This window comes from Mustela lutreola, chromosome 1 (assembly GCF_030435805.1).
Source record: "Mustela lutreola isolate mMusLut2 chromosome 1, mMusLut2.pri, whole genome shotgun sequence".
Classification (NCBI taxonomy): Eukaryota; Metazoa; Chordata; class Mammalia; order Carnivora; family Mustelidae; genus Mustela; species Mustela lutreola.
The window spans coordinates 101,580,560-101,599,129 of NC_081290.1; the positions used below are offsets into that span (position 1 = coordinate 101,580,560).

The window sequence follows — 18,570 nt, forward strand, 5'->3', positions numbered from 1 at the left end:
GTAATTATTCCTTGGGGTCTGACAAGTGAGCAAGACTTGTAGAGATCCTCTAAGGAGCTGTGTTGTGATTACAGATACATTCTTCTATGTTCTTAGAGACAAGGACTGTCCCAATGTTGTGTAAATGTGTACTTGTAGTTCACATGAAACTTCTTGACTGCATTCCAGATGGGGTCAAAAAGTGCTGTTTCTCAAACCACAACAGTAGGGGTAAAGCTGATGTACTCAGGAGTAACCTTGTGGCAAGACTGAGAAGGTGGCGTTGGTGACTTTAGGGATAAAGATGCATACGAAAGCTGAAATAAAAGGGTTTTTGACATGTTAAAGATGAGAGTGGTAGTATTTAGAGTGATTTTGTTTGTTCCCAAATTCTTCTTATTACCTCTTAGTTGAGGTCACCTGTTTTTCGCAGTTGCTTGATTTTGACATCGGTGGCACATTCTCAGAATTTATTCTTCGTCACTAGGTAATGGGATGTGATGCTTAAAGACTTTTGTACGTGGCATATTATGTGTTGAGAGTAGACCAGCAGACCTCAGGAAAAGTTGACTGGGGAGGCACAGGATTCAGAGCCCACTTTTATACTTTGTTTTGAAGTCTCCTTTTGGGGTGTTAAATTTTCTTCATTAATATACCCTTTGGAGAACTTCAAATTGTTGAATCAAATATTTAATTGTACTTTCTTTGTTGTATAGGATATTGTACCTGTGGATGCCTCTTACGAAGTAAAAGAATTATATGTGCCAGAAAATAAACTCCATCTGGCAAAAACAGATGCAGAGACATTACCAGCATTGAAAATTAATAAAGTAAGTGCTTTGTTGCTTTTCGTGCCAAGTGATTTAGCCTAACATATAATCATTATCTATAAATCTTGTTTAATAACTATGTTTAAGGGCGTGGGTGGTGATGGTAGGGGTTATAGTTATAGTTTATATCACAATTTCCAGGGATGGGAAATGTATTTAATTTGTGAAGCCATATTCCCAAAATATCATGGCTTTGATGTGGTTTTAGTCATAATATGTATTTTTTTTTAAGTGGGGGGAAGGGCAGAGGGAGAGGGAGAGCAAAAATCCTTAGACAGGCTCCATGTCCAGCACATAGCCTGATGCTGGGCTCCAATTCATGACTCTGAGATCATGACCAGAGCCAAAATCAAGAGTAGGAGGCTTATCTGACTGAGCCACCCAGGTACCCTAATATTTACCTATTTTGAAACAGCAGACCAAAGATTGTATAAAAGTTTTCGGCTTAGGGACACTTGGGTGGCTCAGTGGGTTAAGCCTCTGCCTTTGGCTCAGATCATGATCTCAGGGTCCTGGGATCGAGCCCTGCATTGGGCTCTCTGCTCAGCGGGGAGCTTGCTTCTTCCTCTCTGTCTGCCTGCCTCTCTGCCTACTTGTGATCTCTGTCAAATTAATAAATAAAATCTTTAATAATAAAAGTTTTCAGCTTACCAGAAAGAATGGGTTCTTAATGCTTCAGAATACTATAAGTACAATAATTAAAATGAACATTTTTTCCCCCTCCAAACAGGTTTCATAATATTCTGCCAAAACCCTGAATTTCTTTCTTATTTTGTTAAGAGTAATTCTGTATATGTCACCTCTAATAACATTTGAGTGTCCCCCTCCCCAACTCCTTACCCCCACTAAAAAAACTACTCAGCTAAACTGGGTATGATGACAATGGAAACTGTAATTTATCATTTTGAAATATTAGAGCATTTTAAACTTTTTCATTTAGATGTACTTTAAAAATGGGGAGATTAGGGGCGCCTGGGTGGCTCAGTGGGTTAAAGCCTTTGTCTTTGGCTCAGGTCATGATCCTGGGGTCCTGGGATCGAGCCCCGCATCAGGCTCTCTGCTCAGCAGGGAGCCTGCTTCCCCCTCTCTCTCTGCTTGCTTCTCTACCTACTTGTGACCTCTATCTGCCAAATTAAAAAAAAATAATAATAAATGGGGAGATTAAGGACTGAGAACCTGGATCAGAAGTTGACTTTCCTAGCCTTTCTTTTAGTTCGTAAAAATCCAGAACACTCAGGGAAGCACTAAGTCTTAAATTAGGGAGGAAAAGAAAACAAACAAACAAACAAACAGAAAAAACACCCACTAACAAACTTCTGGGCTTAGAGAAAGCCTCTTTAAGTAGTTATTCAAATCCGTGGTTAGAAGTAGATTACTTGATGCACTTTGTGTGGTTGGGTCTGATCAGAAGCTAAGACATGCTGGGGGAGCAGAGGGGGAGAGTTGGGAGACCAGAGCCCCTCAGAAAAGTGACTGTTGCAAGGGAACAGATGTTGTCACCGACATACTTAGCATCGAATGAACCCCCACACACAGGGCTAGAGAGAGAATATGAGAATGAATGAATATGAATCCAGGTCAGTCAGACTCTACAACCCAGAAACACAGTAGCTTTTTTAATATTGTGGTTTGTTCTTTGCATGGCAGGATGAAAAATAATTAATTAAAAGAATTCATCTTAAGTCAGTAGTGTATTAGCGTGGGCTGCCATAACAAATACAGTAGACCAGAAGGCTTAAGCAAAAAAAAATGACTCTGCTAACTGTTCTGGGGGTTGGAAAGTCTAAGATCAAGGTGCTGGCTGATGCCGTTGCTGGTGAGACTGTCTTTCTGGCTCACTGACAGCCCTCACTCTCTGTGTCATCATAAAGAGGAGAGAAGGAGCTCTGGTGGTGTCTTTCCTCTCCCTGTGAGGGCACCAGATCTGTTGGAGTAGGGCCCCACCCTTAATGACTTCATTTAACCGTGTCCTGTCCAAATAGAGTCACACTGAGGATTAGGCCTTCAATATAGGAATTCGAGGGAGGCACAGACATTCAGTTCCTAACATATACCATCTAGAATTGGATTTTGGTGGGAACAGATAATGGCCAGGTCTGAGAATTAGGAATAATTGATGAGAGGAAAGCCTGAAAGCAGGTGACACAATTTGGTCTATGCAGATGATTGTTCCTGTGAATGGAAGGAGGGGGAATACCTGTTATTTGAATGTGAAGTGAAACACATCAGCCAGCATACTTAGGGAATAAATAGTAAGCTACATTTTACTCACACCCCTTGGCAGTTGCTTTATCTTTTCTCGTTTGAGAAACATATGCACGGTACGTGTGCACACACGCAGTTAAATGAGCACGTCCAACTTGCCTTAATGATACATAGTCCACCAACTCCTTCTGGTAGGAGATGCTACAAGTCTTGAAGATGAAGAAGTCGTACAGTCTTTGTAAAATGAGGGGTGCTCTGACATTGTTGAGGCACTTGTTCTCATAAATATATTTTTTAAAGATTTTATTTATTTGACAGATCACAAGTAGGCAGAGAGGCAGGCAGAGAGAGAGAGGGGAAGCAGGCTCCCTGCTAAGGTCCCTGCTAAGGTCCTGGGGCTCGATCCCAGGACCCTGAGATTGTGACCTGAGCCAGAGACAGAGGCTTAACCCACAGAGCCACCCAGGCGCCCCATTGATAAATATTTTTATGTAAGGTTTGCTTTAGTTTGAGGCAGTAGTTATCAAAGTCTAATTTCCAGACCATCACTGTTAGGATTTTCTGGGAACCTATTAAAAATACAAATTCTTGTGCCCCACAGCAAAATGATTGAAATAGAATCTCTGGAGGTGGAACAATCTTTATTTTAATAAAGGCCTTCCCGGGGTTTCTTATAACACATTAAAGCTTGAGAACTACTAGTGGAGGAGATGCTATCCTTATTAAAAATGCTTTGAAGCCTAATGTTATTTACATTTATTAGGAGAAATGCACATTTTCCTAGTGCCCTTAATCTTTATTAGATTTGTATAATCTATAATCATTCTTGAGGTATTTGTTCCCATTGCTTTCAAAATTAAACTTCTAAAGGTTATTGCTGCTTTTGTTCCTAAGTGTATGAAGTAGAAAACTTTCCTTTCCTGTCTCGTTTGCTAGGTGGATATGCAGTGGGTGCAAGTTTTGGCAGAAGGGTGGGCGACCCCACTGAACGGCTTTATGAGAGAGAGGGAGTATTTGCAGTGCCTTCACTTTGATTGTCTTCTGGACGGTAAGACCATTTACTTCTCTAGTACATCGAGCCTGGAAGAGAAATGACACAGATTCATCACCATTGATAAAAAAACAGTGGTGATGTCTTTAATGGAGGTAGCATTTTAAGACTAAGTTACATCAGTACTGAATTCCCTGAGCAAACTATGAAGTCTTTTCTTTCCCCATTTTGTTTTCCTGCATGTCATTTATTGCAGAGAGAAGGAAAACCTGGGGATTGGGGCTGAGAGTGTATTTAGAAAGTGAATATAGTTTCCCTGTGCTGTATCCACTGGAGCACCTTGATAAATTTGTCTCTGAAAAGTGTACATCTGTACTGAATTTTGCTCTACTGAAATCCATGCTTGAGTGTTCTAATAAGGGATCAGGGAGTCCAAGTTAAGGAGTCCTGAAACAGATGGTTAAAGGGATCATTCTTCTTTTAAAACACTGAAAAAGGAAAAGGTACCAAGGAAATTGATGGTTAGTATATTGTAATGATAGTTCAGCTGCCTGAACCTTTGTATACCGTTGGTAAAATTAATTAATTACATTAAAGAAAATATTTTTAAATGTCACAGAGCCCTACTAAATTGCTACCATGTTCTTCTTTGTTATGATTTCTTTTAACTAAGGAGTGAAATTGATAATAGAAGTTATAACTCCTAGTCATTTTTCTTAAATTTTATCATATAAAAGTGTTAAATACTCCTTTTTGGTTTTTCTTCTTTAGAACCAATGGTAAAGTCTTTGTGGACTGACTTCTTAGTAGTCATTTAGTCTGGGTTTGGTACAAATCTACCTGTTAATTTTCCCTTTTAAACTGTACCTCTTGGTAACTTTAAAGCAGCCAACCAGTTATCATTAATTTTATTTACATCTTTTGTCTAAAGAGGGCATGCCATGATTTCCAAAAGAATATGCTTTTACTAGGTATGTAAATAAGATCCACATATGAATTTGAGAGTGCATTTTTTTTTTTTCCTTCTAACCTGGGGACAATGATTAGAAAAAACATTTAGAGCTTGGAAGGTTGGAAACTGAGAATGTGCTTTTGTCTCACTGATCATACATTTTGGTTCAAATTGATTACTTCCTCTGTTTCTTGGCCAGTAATTGCTGACATTGGTTCAATTCTGATTAAAAACCAAGAAATAAAAATACCTTTTGGGTGTTTTTGTCTTCCTGTCTCAAGGAAACCCAAGTATACTCAAGTACACTTGCCACTCACAATATATTTACTGGAAAGGTTTCCATGTTCCTGGAAAGGCCTGGAAACATTGTTCTTTGTCTTTGATATATTGGAGGTACTCAGTATATTTTGGGTGACATTAGGTGTAATCAGCTGATTCTTCCTTGTTAAAGAGTTTCTTTTACTAATGTGGTTTTGTGACCATTTTTTTCTTCCCAAAGACAGTTTCATGAATTGTTGTGAGAAGTATGTTGCTACACAGTGTTGCTGCTCTTAATGTTTGCTGTTTTTTTATTTTTTATTTTTTAACCTCTGTGGTTGTTTGTTCTCTCCTGATTTTCTCTGGCGGGTACTGGACCCATAAATCTTGTATTATTTGAAGAGTGTCCTTTGGAGTGAAAGGTGGCTGTGAGTCCTGTTGAGTAATGCAAACTGTGTGCTTTCTGTTCTTTTGTGCCCTGTAGGGGGTGTCATTAACTTGTCAGTGCCTATAGTTCTACCGGCTACTCACGAAGATAAAGAGAGGCTGGACGGCTGTACAGCATTTGCTCTGATGTACGAGGGCCGCCGTGTGGCCATTCTTCGCAACCCGGAGTTTTTCGAGCACAGGAAGGAAGAACGCTGTGCCAGACAGTGGGGAACAACATGCAAGAACCACCCTTACATCAAGGTCCTTAACAAACCTTGCATTTTATCTCCATGGGCCGATACTGTGTATGTTGAAGTGTGGGCATTACCTGTATATCCACAATTCCTTTGGGATTGTTGATATTTTGCAGAATGGACACTGGATCTCAGATTAGTGTGATGAACACATGATCTTGTCATTTTGGTCTGGATAATATTTGTTCAGTAAATCTTTTTTTTTTTTCTTATGAGGTAAAAAGGGGATGACTGAGGGAGAGGGAAAAAATCCCAAGCAGGCTTCATGCCCAGTGCAGAGCCCAATGTGGGGCTCGTTCTCACAACCCTGAGATCATGACCTGAGCTGAAATCAAGAGTTGGATGCTTAGCTGACTGAGCCACCCAGGCACCTCTAGTTAATCTTTTTTAAACATCTTCTATACATTAGGTCCTGAGTTAGGTACTGGTTCTGGGAATATAGGGCTGATGTAACAGTGGACACAGTCTCTGTATGGTTGGAGCTTACTGTCTGGTGGGGAGCAGACATCATGTTCTATAGGAAGGCTGCGAGGGCAGGTGCTGTGGGAGCCTACGGCAGGGTGATTGGGGTTTTAATTGAACGCTTTGTGTCTGGTATGAAAGCAGTGAAATCCAGTTAGTCTTTCCAAAGGGCCTCATGTATTTTATGTGTTGTATGTGAAATGTCATCACTGAAGTAAAATTTCTGTCATTTGTTTTAAAGTATACTCTGAGCTTTAAAAGAAATTAAGTGAAATTTTAGTAGGTTGTCTAGACAATTTTTAAGACATCTGTTTAGGTCATGTCAATGTGTTAAATCTTGTCTCATGAGGAATAAAAAGTGATAAACTTTTTAAGATAGGGAGATATTGTTTTAGAAAATAAGGAGTTTGAATTAGTGATGGTATCAGACATTCCTTTGGTATTAAAATTCTACATTTATTAATAATAAATAGTAGTTTACAAAACGTGCTTACTTATGTAAATTCTTTGAACCGCAAAGCAAACCTATAAGGATGGGTGGCATTTCTATCCTACATATAGAGAAATTAAGACTTACAGGGGATAAATATCATGACCAGAATTATACAGCTAACAGGTAGGATGAGGGTTTGGTTTGAATTCAGGACTTTGGGCTTCAAAGCCCTCTTCCATAATCTGTAGCAGAGAGCAATTATTGGTGTTTTTTCCACTTTTACTTAAAGATTTTTATTTATTTGACAGACAGAGATCACAGGTAGGCAGAGAGGCAGGCAGAGAGAGAGGAAGGGAAGCAGATTTCCCGCTGAGCAGAGAGCCCAGTGCGGGGCTCCATCCCAGGACTCCGGGATCATGACCTGAGCTGAAGGCAGAGGTTTTAACCCACTGAGCCACCCAGGTGCCCCTCCACTTTTATTTAGAGTAATCCATAAACTTCTTGGGATACTTAGTACTTGTATGCAACCTTGAGGATCCAGCAAGGTTGTGATAGGAGGAACTGTGAAAAACAGAATTCCAGTTTTAGGAAGCAGGAGGAGCAGACTCCATGCATTGGAGCGATGACTGGTTGTCGAGCAGGAGAGAGGACCTTGGGAAGACAGAGGGAAGATAGCGTTCTACCCTGAGATGTTAAGATCTTGTTGGGTCATGAGTGGTTTACATGTATTTCTGCTTCGTGCTTTTCACACCACATTTCGGTCATTTACACTGTCCTTATAGTGATCCTTGCAAGTAGAATCCTGGAGAGTCTTAGGCTGGGTTCAAGTTGCCCACAGTGACAGTGGTGTCCGTTTGTGCCTTGCTAGGAGTGGAGAGGTCACAGGCAGCCTTGGAGCATGAGTGAGGCCCAAGCAAAGAGGTGCTTTAAGAAGCTTGCCTGATGGTCTTGTGCAGGATGTTTCCAACCCATCCCCCTTGCTCTGGTACTGGCCACGTTCTCCAGGTCTCCAGCCTAGAGTTGTGCCCTGCCTGCAGTCTGCTTCCTCATGTCCGTCATAGTCTGATCTCCTCAGAGCAGCTGGAGGAGATCAGCTCTTCCTGAAATACTTGAACTCCATGGCTGGTTCCTTTTAGTCACCTTGGGTTCATTGCCACCCTCCTCAAGAGAGACCTTCACTGACTCTTCGCTGAAATGTCATTGAGTCTAATCCCCAGGAGCTCTGCTCCATTGCCCTGGTTGTTCTCTCTTAACAGTTTTCACTAGCCAACACTTGCCTGCTTTCTGCTCAGTCTGTCCCACTAGAATGCAAGCTCTGTTAGAGTGAGGCCTTTTTCTGTCCTGTTTGCTGCTATATTCCCCAGTGCCTAGTGCAAACCCTGCCACGGCCAGTTACTAGATAAATACTTGCTGATTGAATGGTTTGATGGGTGGGGAAGGACTTTTTGGCAAGCAAGACCAGGTTGGAAGGGACCGTAGCAATCTAGGTGCGTTATTGGCACAGACGCTGAAGCGAGGGTGGGCAGGGGGGTGAGGGAGGAAGGGTGAGCTGGAGTTGTGCTGTGGAAATGGACAGGTCCAGAGGTTACATCCCTCCTCTCAGGGAAAGAGCAGGAGTAAAGCTGTGAGAAATTTGAGGTGGTGTGGAGATGGGAAGGTATGAATTTGTGTCCAGCTCCATCATCACTTGAATTGCTCAAAAGTTTAGGATTGGAGAACACAGAGGCTGGGGTGACCCAGGGTTACAAATGTTTCTGTTCATCAGCATACAACAACAGTGAAGAGAATGTTTTTACCTAACAAGTTATAATTACTCATTGTGTCCCAGAACCCTCTGAGGGCTTATAAAATACATTCTAATTTTAAAACATCTCTAATCCCAATTCAGTTGATAAGCCAAACAGATTTACCGTTGGCCTTAAGATGAGGTTAGCTTAGAGCTACATGTAGCTCCTGTGAGAAATGTTCTTACTTATTTTGATCTTGGTTTCTGTTTAAACATTTTCTTTCTTCCATTAGATGGTTATGGAACAAGGAGATTGGCTGATTGGAGGAGATCTTCAAGTCTTGGACCGAATTTACTGGAATGATGGTCTTGATCAGTATCGTTTCACTCCTACTGAGCTAAAGCAGAAGTTTAAAGATATGAATGCTGGTAAGACATGGATCTCATTATCTAACACAGGACTATTTGGAGTCTCTGCTTGATGGGAAAGTTCTAGAATTTTTCCATTGCTTACTAAAGTATAAAAGCACATCGAGTAAAGATAATTGCAGGATGGAGTATGTTGAAGTGGTAGTTGATCTAAACCCACCTGGGTAGTTTGGTTATGTGGGTACAGTTTGTGGGTACAGTTTGATCGAACACTTTGTATACTGTGTGGGAGATCGTTGCCAATAATAAATTGACCTTTTATTTGTGTATTATAAAACTCACATGCTAAAGCTGAGTAGAACTATGGAAATTATTTGAGTAATTCACTTATATCAGTGTGCTTTATATTTCCGAATATCTTTTTTTTTTTTAAAGATTGATTTATTTATTTGACAGAGAGAGACAAAGAAAGAGGGAACACAAGCAGGGGTTGTGGGAGAGGGAGAAGCAGGCTTCCTGCTGAACAGAGTTGTGGGCCTTGATCTCAGGACCCTGGGATCATGACCTGGGCACCACCCAGGTGCTCTATTTCCGAATATCTTATGAGTCTAACATACCACTGCAGAAAATAATAGAACAACAATATCATGTTGGCTATTTATTCAACAAATGTTTGGTGTACATCTTTATACCAGGGTGCCAGGTGCTGGGGATCCATAAATAAAGTAGCTGAGAGCCAGTTATCCTTACATCAGACAACAACAGGAGCCTATGGTATAGAAGACAAGGACAGTAAACAGATAACAGGGAAGGTTGTCAAAGAGTGGTTTAGTAGTAGTTTCCTATTTCTGGATTAACATGAAATGGAGTAGTATGAGTAGAGTTCGTAGATGCTGTTCTTTATACTGCAGGACAGGGATTTTTATACCTGACAGCTTGCAATCCGCAGGTCTTCACACAGAGGTAATTGAGTAACGTGTTCATACTGGTACAGCCACATACTCAAATCCAAGCTTCCATGTCAGGGACTGGCATTCACCATAGAGCTTGGGATCTGAAGAATTTGAAAGATTCGTTATAGAAGTAGTTAAGCCCTAAGCCTTGGTGTAGCTTTTTAAAAACACTTTCTGTGTAGAAAGGGAGTATTCAGGGCTGAGAAAAGTTAATGTGGTGGCTTTTTAAGGAGCTAGCTAACTCAGTCATAACTCAGAAGCCCCCTTCCGAGTGACTATGGAAGCTGGGCAAGAGCACTCATTTCAGTAGTTGTGTCTAGCTTCTGTGGACTCCAGAGTCTGGGGCACACACTGTCCCCTGCTTTAATACCAAGAAGTCATGTGGTTGTGGAGAAATTACTTTTTTCTCCAAGTCTCGCTTCCTTCAGTTGTAGAAATAAGGGTGGTAATAATACTTAATTCATAACATTTTATTTTAAAAAGCAAAATGTGGGGCACCTGGGTGCTTCAGTCGGCTAAGCATCTGACTCTTGATTTTGGCTCAGGTCCCGATCTCAGGCTTGTGAGATTGAGCCCCACGTAGGGCTCTGTGCTGAGCGCGGAGCCTGCTTAGGATTCTCTCTCTCCTCTCTCTCTGCTTCTCCCACAAAAAAAGGCAAAAAAGTTAAATGAGATCAGTTGTGTAAGGCACTATGATCTCCGACCCATAGTAAGAGGTCAATGTGTCATAATTTCTGAGTCTGAAGGGCGTCTCACCTCTATTTGCGTAAAGGTTAAAGAAAGAATATCTAGGGGCGCCTGGGTGGCTCAGTGGGTTAAGCCTCTGCCTTCGGCTCAGGTCATGATCCCAGGGGCCTGGGACGAGACCCGCATCGGGCTCTCTGCTCAGCAGGGAGCCTGCTTCTCCTCATCTCTCTCTCTGTCTGTCTCTCTGCCTATTTGTGATCTCTCTCTCTGTCAAATAAATAAATAAAATATTTAAAAAAAAAAAAAAAGAAAGAATATCTATTTATTCTTTTTTTTTTTTTAAAGATTTTATTTATTTGTTTGACAGAGAGAAATCACAAGCAGATGGAGAGGCAGGCAGAGAGAGAGAGAGAGAGAGGGAAGCAGGCTCCCCACCAAGCGGAGAGCCCGATGAGGGACTCGATCCCAGGAGCCTGAGATCATGACCTGAGCCGAAGGCAGAGGCTTAACCCACTGAGCCACCCAGGTGTCCGATTTATTCTTTAACTCTACTGTACTTTGCTGGTATTTGAAATAAGAGCTTAAAATAGATTGGGAACTGGAGACCACACACTGTCCAGAGCTGTGCAGTTTCCTCCCAGCCCGCCTCATTCATTCAGTTTCTGCTTGGGCCCTGTATGTCCTCTGAGCCCGGGACCCATACCCCACTCCTCTACACCTCCCACCCCTGGCCCTGGGGCCTCTTTAACTTCACTATCTCTGAACTTGAAGCTACTATGCAGGAGTTTCTCTGAATGATACACTTGGTGCCCGCCTACACTATAGTGTTTTCTTCTTTTTTGCTAGCATGTTTTGGGCCCAGTCACAGGGGAATATATCATGATTGTTCTAAGTCAGTGAGAGTACCTCATTCTTTTGTCAGTGATTTAAGGGTCCTTGTATAAGTTTGTTCTGGCCATTGAGATGTAAGAGAGAAGGGTTTCCAGAAAAGGGTTTTCTTTCTTTTCTTTTTAAGATTTTATGAGAGCATATGCATGCGTGTGAGTCGTGGGGAAGGGCAGAGGGAGAAGCAGGCTTCCCGCTGAGCCGGGAGCCTGATGCAGGGCTGGATCCCAGCACCCTGGGATCATGACCTGAGCCACCGAAGGCAGATGCTTAACCACTGAGCCACCCAGGTGCCCCAGGGGTTTTCTTTTTGACAAGAAAGTGGCTTAGGACAAAAAGTAGTCTTTTCTTAACCCTCTTCTTCCTGCTTCAGATGCTGCCGGGAAAGGGTACAGCGTTTGGAGCTTGGGTAACTATTTCGTATCTGTGAGAATCCATGAGAATCTTAAACTGGCTGAGTTTCTGACCCAGTCGTAGAGTCCTCTGATTCCAGATTTCTTACTCAAATACTTAATGTATGTTTGAACTGTTTAAGACACTTCTAGCTGGATCTTATTTCATTTGCAACCAGAATTATCTGATAGTTTAGTACATACAGGCTTTTTCCTTTTTTTCTTTTTTTTTCTGGTGAACAAGAACATGTTTAATGGAAGATGTGCTGAGACCACCTCATTTACTTTAATTTTTTGCCAAAATTTGAATTCCTAACTAATTCATGTTCATAAATTAATTGTTAGCACTGGTGAGGGGTCTTATCAAGGAGTTATTCATAATTGGAATCTTTAATATTTCATCTGTTTTTCTCTCTCTCTCTCAAATTCTCATTTAGAGAATTTGTTGCATAATGAGTGATTGCAACTTTGTTTAAAGTAGCTGAGAGCCAGTTATCCTTACATCAGACAACAAAGATTGTAGAGTATTATTTTGTTTACTTTTCCATTTTAGACTAAGGCAAATACGCAACAGACCCAGGAGTTTCCTTTGTAGTTCTTGTTCTCTCTTTTAGGAGGGCCATTAACAAGTCCTTTCCTGGCGTGTTTGTGTCTCGTACATAGTGCGAGGAGAGAAAACAGAATCTTTATTTTCTCTTTTACCCAGGGTTTCTTTTCCTACCTCTTCCTATTTCTCCTCCTCTCATCTTTGAAGAAGAATTTTGATGATCGGACATGGGCTGTCGTCTTGTGTTCATTACTGGTATGATAGCATTTGCTGTGCTGAGCCGGTTCTGTAGCTGGAAGGGTGGAGTGGTCTTTAATAGCTCCATCAGTGATTGCAAGGGGACACTGTTCCAGAGAGCGGGTTCTTTCAATCACTGGTGGTTTACCACTGTCTTAGAAAGAAGAATGGATTTCACTTAGGCCAAGTAAGAGCCAGTTAGTATTTATTACACACAGAATATTGCTTTCTTGATGGACTACCAAGGGAAAGTTGACATAACTTCTTTCAGGCCTAGTACCAGTATCATAGTATTAAAGAAATCTGAGAAAGCTTTGTTCATCTTACAAACACGTTTTTAAATTAAATTAAATTTATTTTTTAAAGATTTTATTTATTTGATAGAGCACAAACAAGGGGAATGGCAGGCAGAGGGAGAAGCAGGCTCCCTGCTGTGTAGGAAGCCCAACATGGGGCTTGATCCCAAGATTCTGGGTTCATGAACTGAGCCGAAGGCAGACACTGAACTGACTGAGCTACCCAGGCACCCCTAGACTGTTACTCTTATTCCCCAAGGTATCGCAGCAATAAATTGTTTTACATTCTTGAGCTTAGAAATGTTTTCAAATTGTAGTAAAAAAAGTGTTGAATATAAAGCTTTTTGTCAGCTGGGCTCTGTCCTTGCTTATTCTTTCCCCTTCCTGTCTGTTCTGTCTTGTGTCCGTGTGTTGGGGTTTAAGGAAAGTAATGGAGGGGAGCTGTATCCTGCTTCCATCATGTGGGAAACATTAGCAGATAATCAAAGAATACAGAAAGTTGGGGGGAGCTCTTGCCCCATAGCATCCTACTTCAGCACTGTGATCTGGCCATGCCTCCATCCCCTACAACGAGCTTCCAGTCACCGCCTCTCCTCACAGCTTCAGAAACACTGTCTTCTTCCAGCGCTCTCAGGAGTGCTAACAGGATGCAGAGCTGCTAGTCGCTAGAGGTCTCATCAGTCCTTCTGGGTTCCCTTAACCTTGACCACTGTTCTTCAGATACTCGCTTTGTGGAATTATGTTGAGAGCCTCATCTGAGTGTGCCTTGATCAGACTAATAAAGGCTCCCTACACTTTGGATTACAGTATCTCCAGCTCACTGCCTTATGGTCAAGAAAGTCTAATGCGGGGCGCCTGGGTGGCTCAGTTGGTAGTGTCTGCCTTTGGCTCGGGTTATGATCCCAGGGTCCTGGGATTGAGCCTCACGTTGAGCTCCCGCCTCTGTGTGAAGTCTGCTTCTCCTCTCTGACTCCTCCTGCTTGTGTTCCCTCTCTCATTGTGTCTCTCTCTGGGAAATAAATAAAAATCTTTTAAAAAAAAGAGTCTAATGCCTTCAGAGACTATCTGCTTCTGCCTTAGACTTCTCATGAATCATTCCCAACTTAAAATATCCTTCTAACGTCTCCATCCATTCATTAAAGTGCAGTTTGTAGGGATGCTTGGGTGGCTCAGTTGGTTAAGTGTCTGACTCTTGATTTTGGCTCAGATCATGATCTCAGGGTTGTGACAATGAGCCCTGCATTGGGCTCCATGCTCAGTGGGGAGTCTGCTTGAGAGTCTCTCTCCCTCTCCCTATGCCCTACCCCCTCCTCGCATGTGTGTATGTTCTCGCTCTCTAATAAATAAAATCTTGGGGAAAAAAAAGGAGTTTAAGTTCATGAAAAATGCTGATTAGTATTGTAAGTAGAAAGGCAAATATTTAAGTGACCTGTCTTATTTTTTCCTCCCCTCATAAGCAGTTTAAGTAAAAGAAAGCCAGTAATTTAGGACAGTCTAGAGGAAGGAGGGGAAATCAAGCTCTTTCTTACTTCCAGCTCTCTTCAAAAAAAAGCTGCCATAAAAACAAACATTAAACACATAACCTTCCCTAACAACTCTAGAGCTGTTGTCAGTACCCTTGTTCAGCTACCACATTGACTGAGGGAAAATCAGAAATGCCTGTTACTAGAGCTTTGGGGTAGATAAAGTGGCAGATAATAAAGCTTGGGTGGGACTGGAAGAGAAGACTTATTAATTACTGCTGTATGTAGGACAGTTTTACAGAAGTTGAGAGCAGGGAAGCAGGAAGATGTTGTAATTCTGGGTTAGTGGCTGGGATGTTCTCAGGGCTCTGACTGTGGGCGTGGCAGTGGAGCACAGTTCTGAGATATGTGGGGACAGCCCTCCTGTGAGAACTGACGCTGTCTTTGGGCACTTGGCTACAAAGCTGCAGAGTAGGGTCACAGCCAAGTTCTTGGCATCTTGGGACAGTAATGTTTGCTGGTGGTGATGCTGGCTTAGGCAGCCCATGTCCTCCACGAATCCAGGGCACTCTATGCTCGTCCTCTCCCCACCACCAGGAAGAACTCATGGTTGCCATTTCCTTCCCCTGTCACAAATCGGTGCATGCTCAGGAGAACCATCTCCTGTTCTTCCCCTCCCATTTTCTGGAAGGAAAGAGATCAGACAGTACTGGTTTCTTTAGTGTGTTGGCTGCTGCGGAGGGAAAGGGACAGAACCTGCATTACTGGACTGTCCCTTTCTTTAAACATGAAATACTGAAGGACTAGGTTTTAGGAGTTAGACCTGCATTTGGCTTGAGTAATAGAGAAGGTGGAAGGATCGAAGGAATGGGGATAGTAATGGGCAATATATACTGAAATGCTTTCAGTCATAAGTCTCTCTAACTGATGAAGTGGACGGTCAGAATTAGAGATGCAGCTAACAGAGGCCAACTGTAGGTGATTAGTAATTGAATCCAGGGGAATGGGTAAGTTTCCAGAATGAGAACAGGAGGAACTTCATAGGACCCAGCAAATGAACCTATTGCTCCAAGAGGGACCACAAGATGTCAGAGACAGGTGATCGACCCGAAAATGGCCAAGCAGAGTATAAAATGTCCTACATCTATGATTACAAGTGTGTAAAAATATCTGTATAAGGGGAAAACTAGGCGGTTGTGCAAAACAACCAAAAACAGCTCTATTAGGATAGTGCGTTTTTGGGTGATTCCCTACCCCCTTCCAAATGTCCCCAGTGTTTCATGGCTTTTCCTTTAAAGGGTAGAGAAAGGGCTGGTGTCATGGTTAGCAGGTTATGAGGACAGTGGGGTTGGGGCTCAATGTCAGAGGACAGGATGGCGTCTCCTGGTTTTGGCAGGGGTCTCATACTCACAAAGGAACATTGGTTGACTGAGTGGATCCAACCCCGTTCTTCTATCACTTGATCCTTCACACTGTCACCAGACTTATCTTCCGAAAACAAAGACACAGTCATGGCCTGTTGGAGTTGAAGGACGTGTCTTTCTTTTGTCACACATTTCTTCTTCGATTAGTGAATGCTTTCTTCTCCTTTCTGACCAGATTGTAAGCTCCTGGGCCCAGGACCAGTGCTGTTTTGGATCCCTACCTCAGGATTGGCATAGCTGTAGCAGAAACCCCCATGGCCTGCAAAGCCTAAAATATTCACTCTGGCTCTTTATGGAAAAGGTTGGCTTTTATGGGTGGCGTCAGCAGCTTCGTAGTGTCCCTTCCTGACCCTCCAGAAGTCAAGATTATGGATGGAATTCCTGGTCTTTCCCCAGGAACACGGTTACAGAGGGCTAAAAAGAGATGGAAATCATAAATGTCAGTAGTAAATTCCAGTCATCTTTTAGATCATCTCCCATTTTCAAGCACAGTTGAAATCATGGACTTCTTGTAAGTAGAAAGGCAAGTATTTGACACCAGGAGTGGTGTGACAGTGGGGAAATCACTGTCCTTTAGAGAAAGAGGATGAGGACGTGAGGCTATAAGTATTAGAGGCTCCAGGTCCACAGTGACTCATAATTTTTTTTCCATCCTCAATGGAAAATTGATGGAGGAAAATTTAATAGTGATGCGTACTGGGTTGAGTTAGCTGGGACAGCACCCTGGGAATGTCAGCCTCCAGTGGATCAGGTGCTCTTCTTACATCTTTCATCCACGTCAGTTCTCTAGTGGAGAAACCAGATGGGAGGGATGAAAATGCAGTCTGGATCTAACAGACAGTTAAAGCCATTTGTGCAGTTCATTGATAATTAAAAGGGACTGGGTAGAAGGTTAGGAAAAACCTGGCAATACTGGCAAGAAAAAAAATGGACAGACAGATCAAATGGTCATTGGGTTCCTGAGTAGACTGATATGAAGGAAGTAATTCTGCCTGGAAGAAATTTTGGCAGTCAGATCCTTTATATGCTGCTAATGTGAACTTTCACTAAGTCATCCATCTTCACTTTATCTGTTAAATGACCAGTGTGAAGCTAGATTAATTCTTTTAGGAAAGAAAGTCTACATAGATAAATTATTAGGATCTGTGAAATATGTGTATTTGAGACCATTTATTTTACGTGTTTCCTTTTGCACATCCTGCCATATAGATACTCCTGCCGAATGGTGATTTTACAACATAAGATTTGACCTGAGTGAAGTCGAGGCATGTAGTCATCATATACCTAAGTGGTAACACCCAGGGGGGCCCTCTACAGAGACAGATGCCTGTTTCTGATTAAGGAGGACAAAAGCGAATGAGCACAGTGCTAACATGCCCTCGTCTTGGAGGCATTAGCTGAGTGTTAGTTTGTACCCGAGTGGACCTTGAGCCACGGGTGGAACAGTGGCTTCAGTTTCTTGCCAGGAATATTTAGATGTGTTTTTTCTCCTCTCCCTCCCTCCTCTCCCTTCTCTCCTCTCATCTTGAATGAATTAAGGAATTCAGATGTACAAGGGACCACAGTATGCATCTCCCTGTGCTGGGTGCTTTATATTATTTTGTCTTCATAACAATAACCTTAGTATCATCCCTATTTCAAAAATGTACAAAGTGAAATTCAGTCCTTATAGGCCACAGTTCGTGTCTAGAAACTGGTGTACTTACAATATGAATCCATAATTAACCCTGTTCTAAAGTAATGATTCTTTTGGTACCCTGCATGTATCTTCTCTTTTAGACCTTGTTATTATGGAAAATTTCAAACTTTACACTACTTGTAAGTAGGTATCACAGTATACTGAATCCCTGTGTGCTTCTAGCCCAGCTTCAGTAGGTAGTCAGCTCTTGACTAATCTTGTTGCATCTTTGCCCTCCTTGCTACCTCACCCCTGCATGTGATCTGAAGCAGAGCTCATACCCCCTTTATTTCATGTTTTAGTACCTATCTCTTAAAGACAAGGACTTAAAAAGGACAGCCATGATACCACTTTTGCAGCTTAATAATAATAATAATCACTTAATGTAATCAGATATCCACTCAATGTTCAAATTTCTGATAACTTCATAGTAATCACTTTTTAATTTAATTTGCTTATTTAAAATATTTTATTTATTTATTTGAGAGAGAGAGAGAGACAGAAATAGAACAGGAGCTGGGAGGTGAGGATATGGAAGCAGGCTCCGTGCTGAGGAGGGAGCCTGACATGATGCTTGATCCCAGGACCCTTGGATCATCACATGAGTTGAAGGCAGGCGTTTAACTGACTGAGCCACGCAGCCACCCCTATAGTCACTTTTTAAAATAGTTTTTTGGAGATTCCTTAAGAAATTAAAAATACAACTTCCCTATGACCCTGCAGTTGCACTCCTAGATATTTACCCCAAAGATACAGATGTTGTGAAAAGAAGGGCCATCTGTACCCCAGTGTTTATAGCAGCAATGGCCACGGTCGCCAAACTGTGGAAAGAACCAAGATGCCCTTCAACGGACGAATGGATAAGGAAGATGTGGTCCATTTACGCTATGGAGTATTATGCTTCCATCAGAAAGGATGAATACCCAACTTTTGTAGCAACATGGACAGGACTGGAAGAGATTATGCTGAGTGAAATAAGTCAAGCAGAGAGAGTCAATTATCATATGGTTTCACTTATTTGTGGAGCATAACAAATAGCATGGAGGACAGGGGGAGATAGAGAGGAGAAGGGAGTTGGGGGAAATTGTAAGGGGAGGTGAACCATGAGAGACTATGGACT

The 18,570-nt window shown here is 42.0% G+C and overlaps 1 protein-coding gene and 1 long non-coding RNA gene across 2 annotated transcripts in view; one reads left to right on the top strand and one right to left on the bottom strand.

Annotated features, from left to right (window-relative positions):
* The window catches only part of PAPSS1 (3'-phosphoadenosine 5'-phosphosulfate synthase 1), a 101,018-nt gene that overhangs the window by 48,664 nt on the left and 33,784 nt on the right, over positions 1-18,570 (top strand). Inside the window, exons 6-9 of the mRNA XM_059171434.1 lie at positions 696-809; positions 3,951-4,062; positions 5,700-5,905; positions 8,813-8,948. Coding sequence (XP_059027417.1) covers positions 696-809; positions 3,951-4,062; positions 5,700-5,905; positions 8,813-8,948 — 568 coding nt within the window. The remainder of the gene's footprint in view (positions 1-695; positions 810-3,950; positions 4,063-5,699; positions 5,906-8,812; positions 8,949-18,570) is intronic.
* Positions 9,544-18,570, bottom strand: part of LOC131829556 (uncharacterized) — a 48,456-nt gene continuing 39,429 nt past the window's right edge. The window contains exon 4 of the long non-coding RNA XR_009352907.1: positions 9,544-9,942. This is a non-coding gene — a long non-coding RNA (uncharacterized LOC131829556). The remainder of the gene's footprint in view (positions 9,943-18,570) is intronic.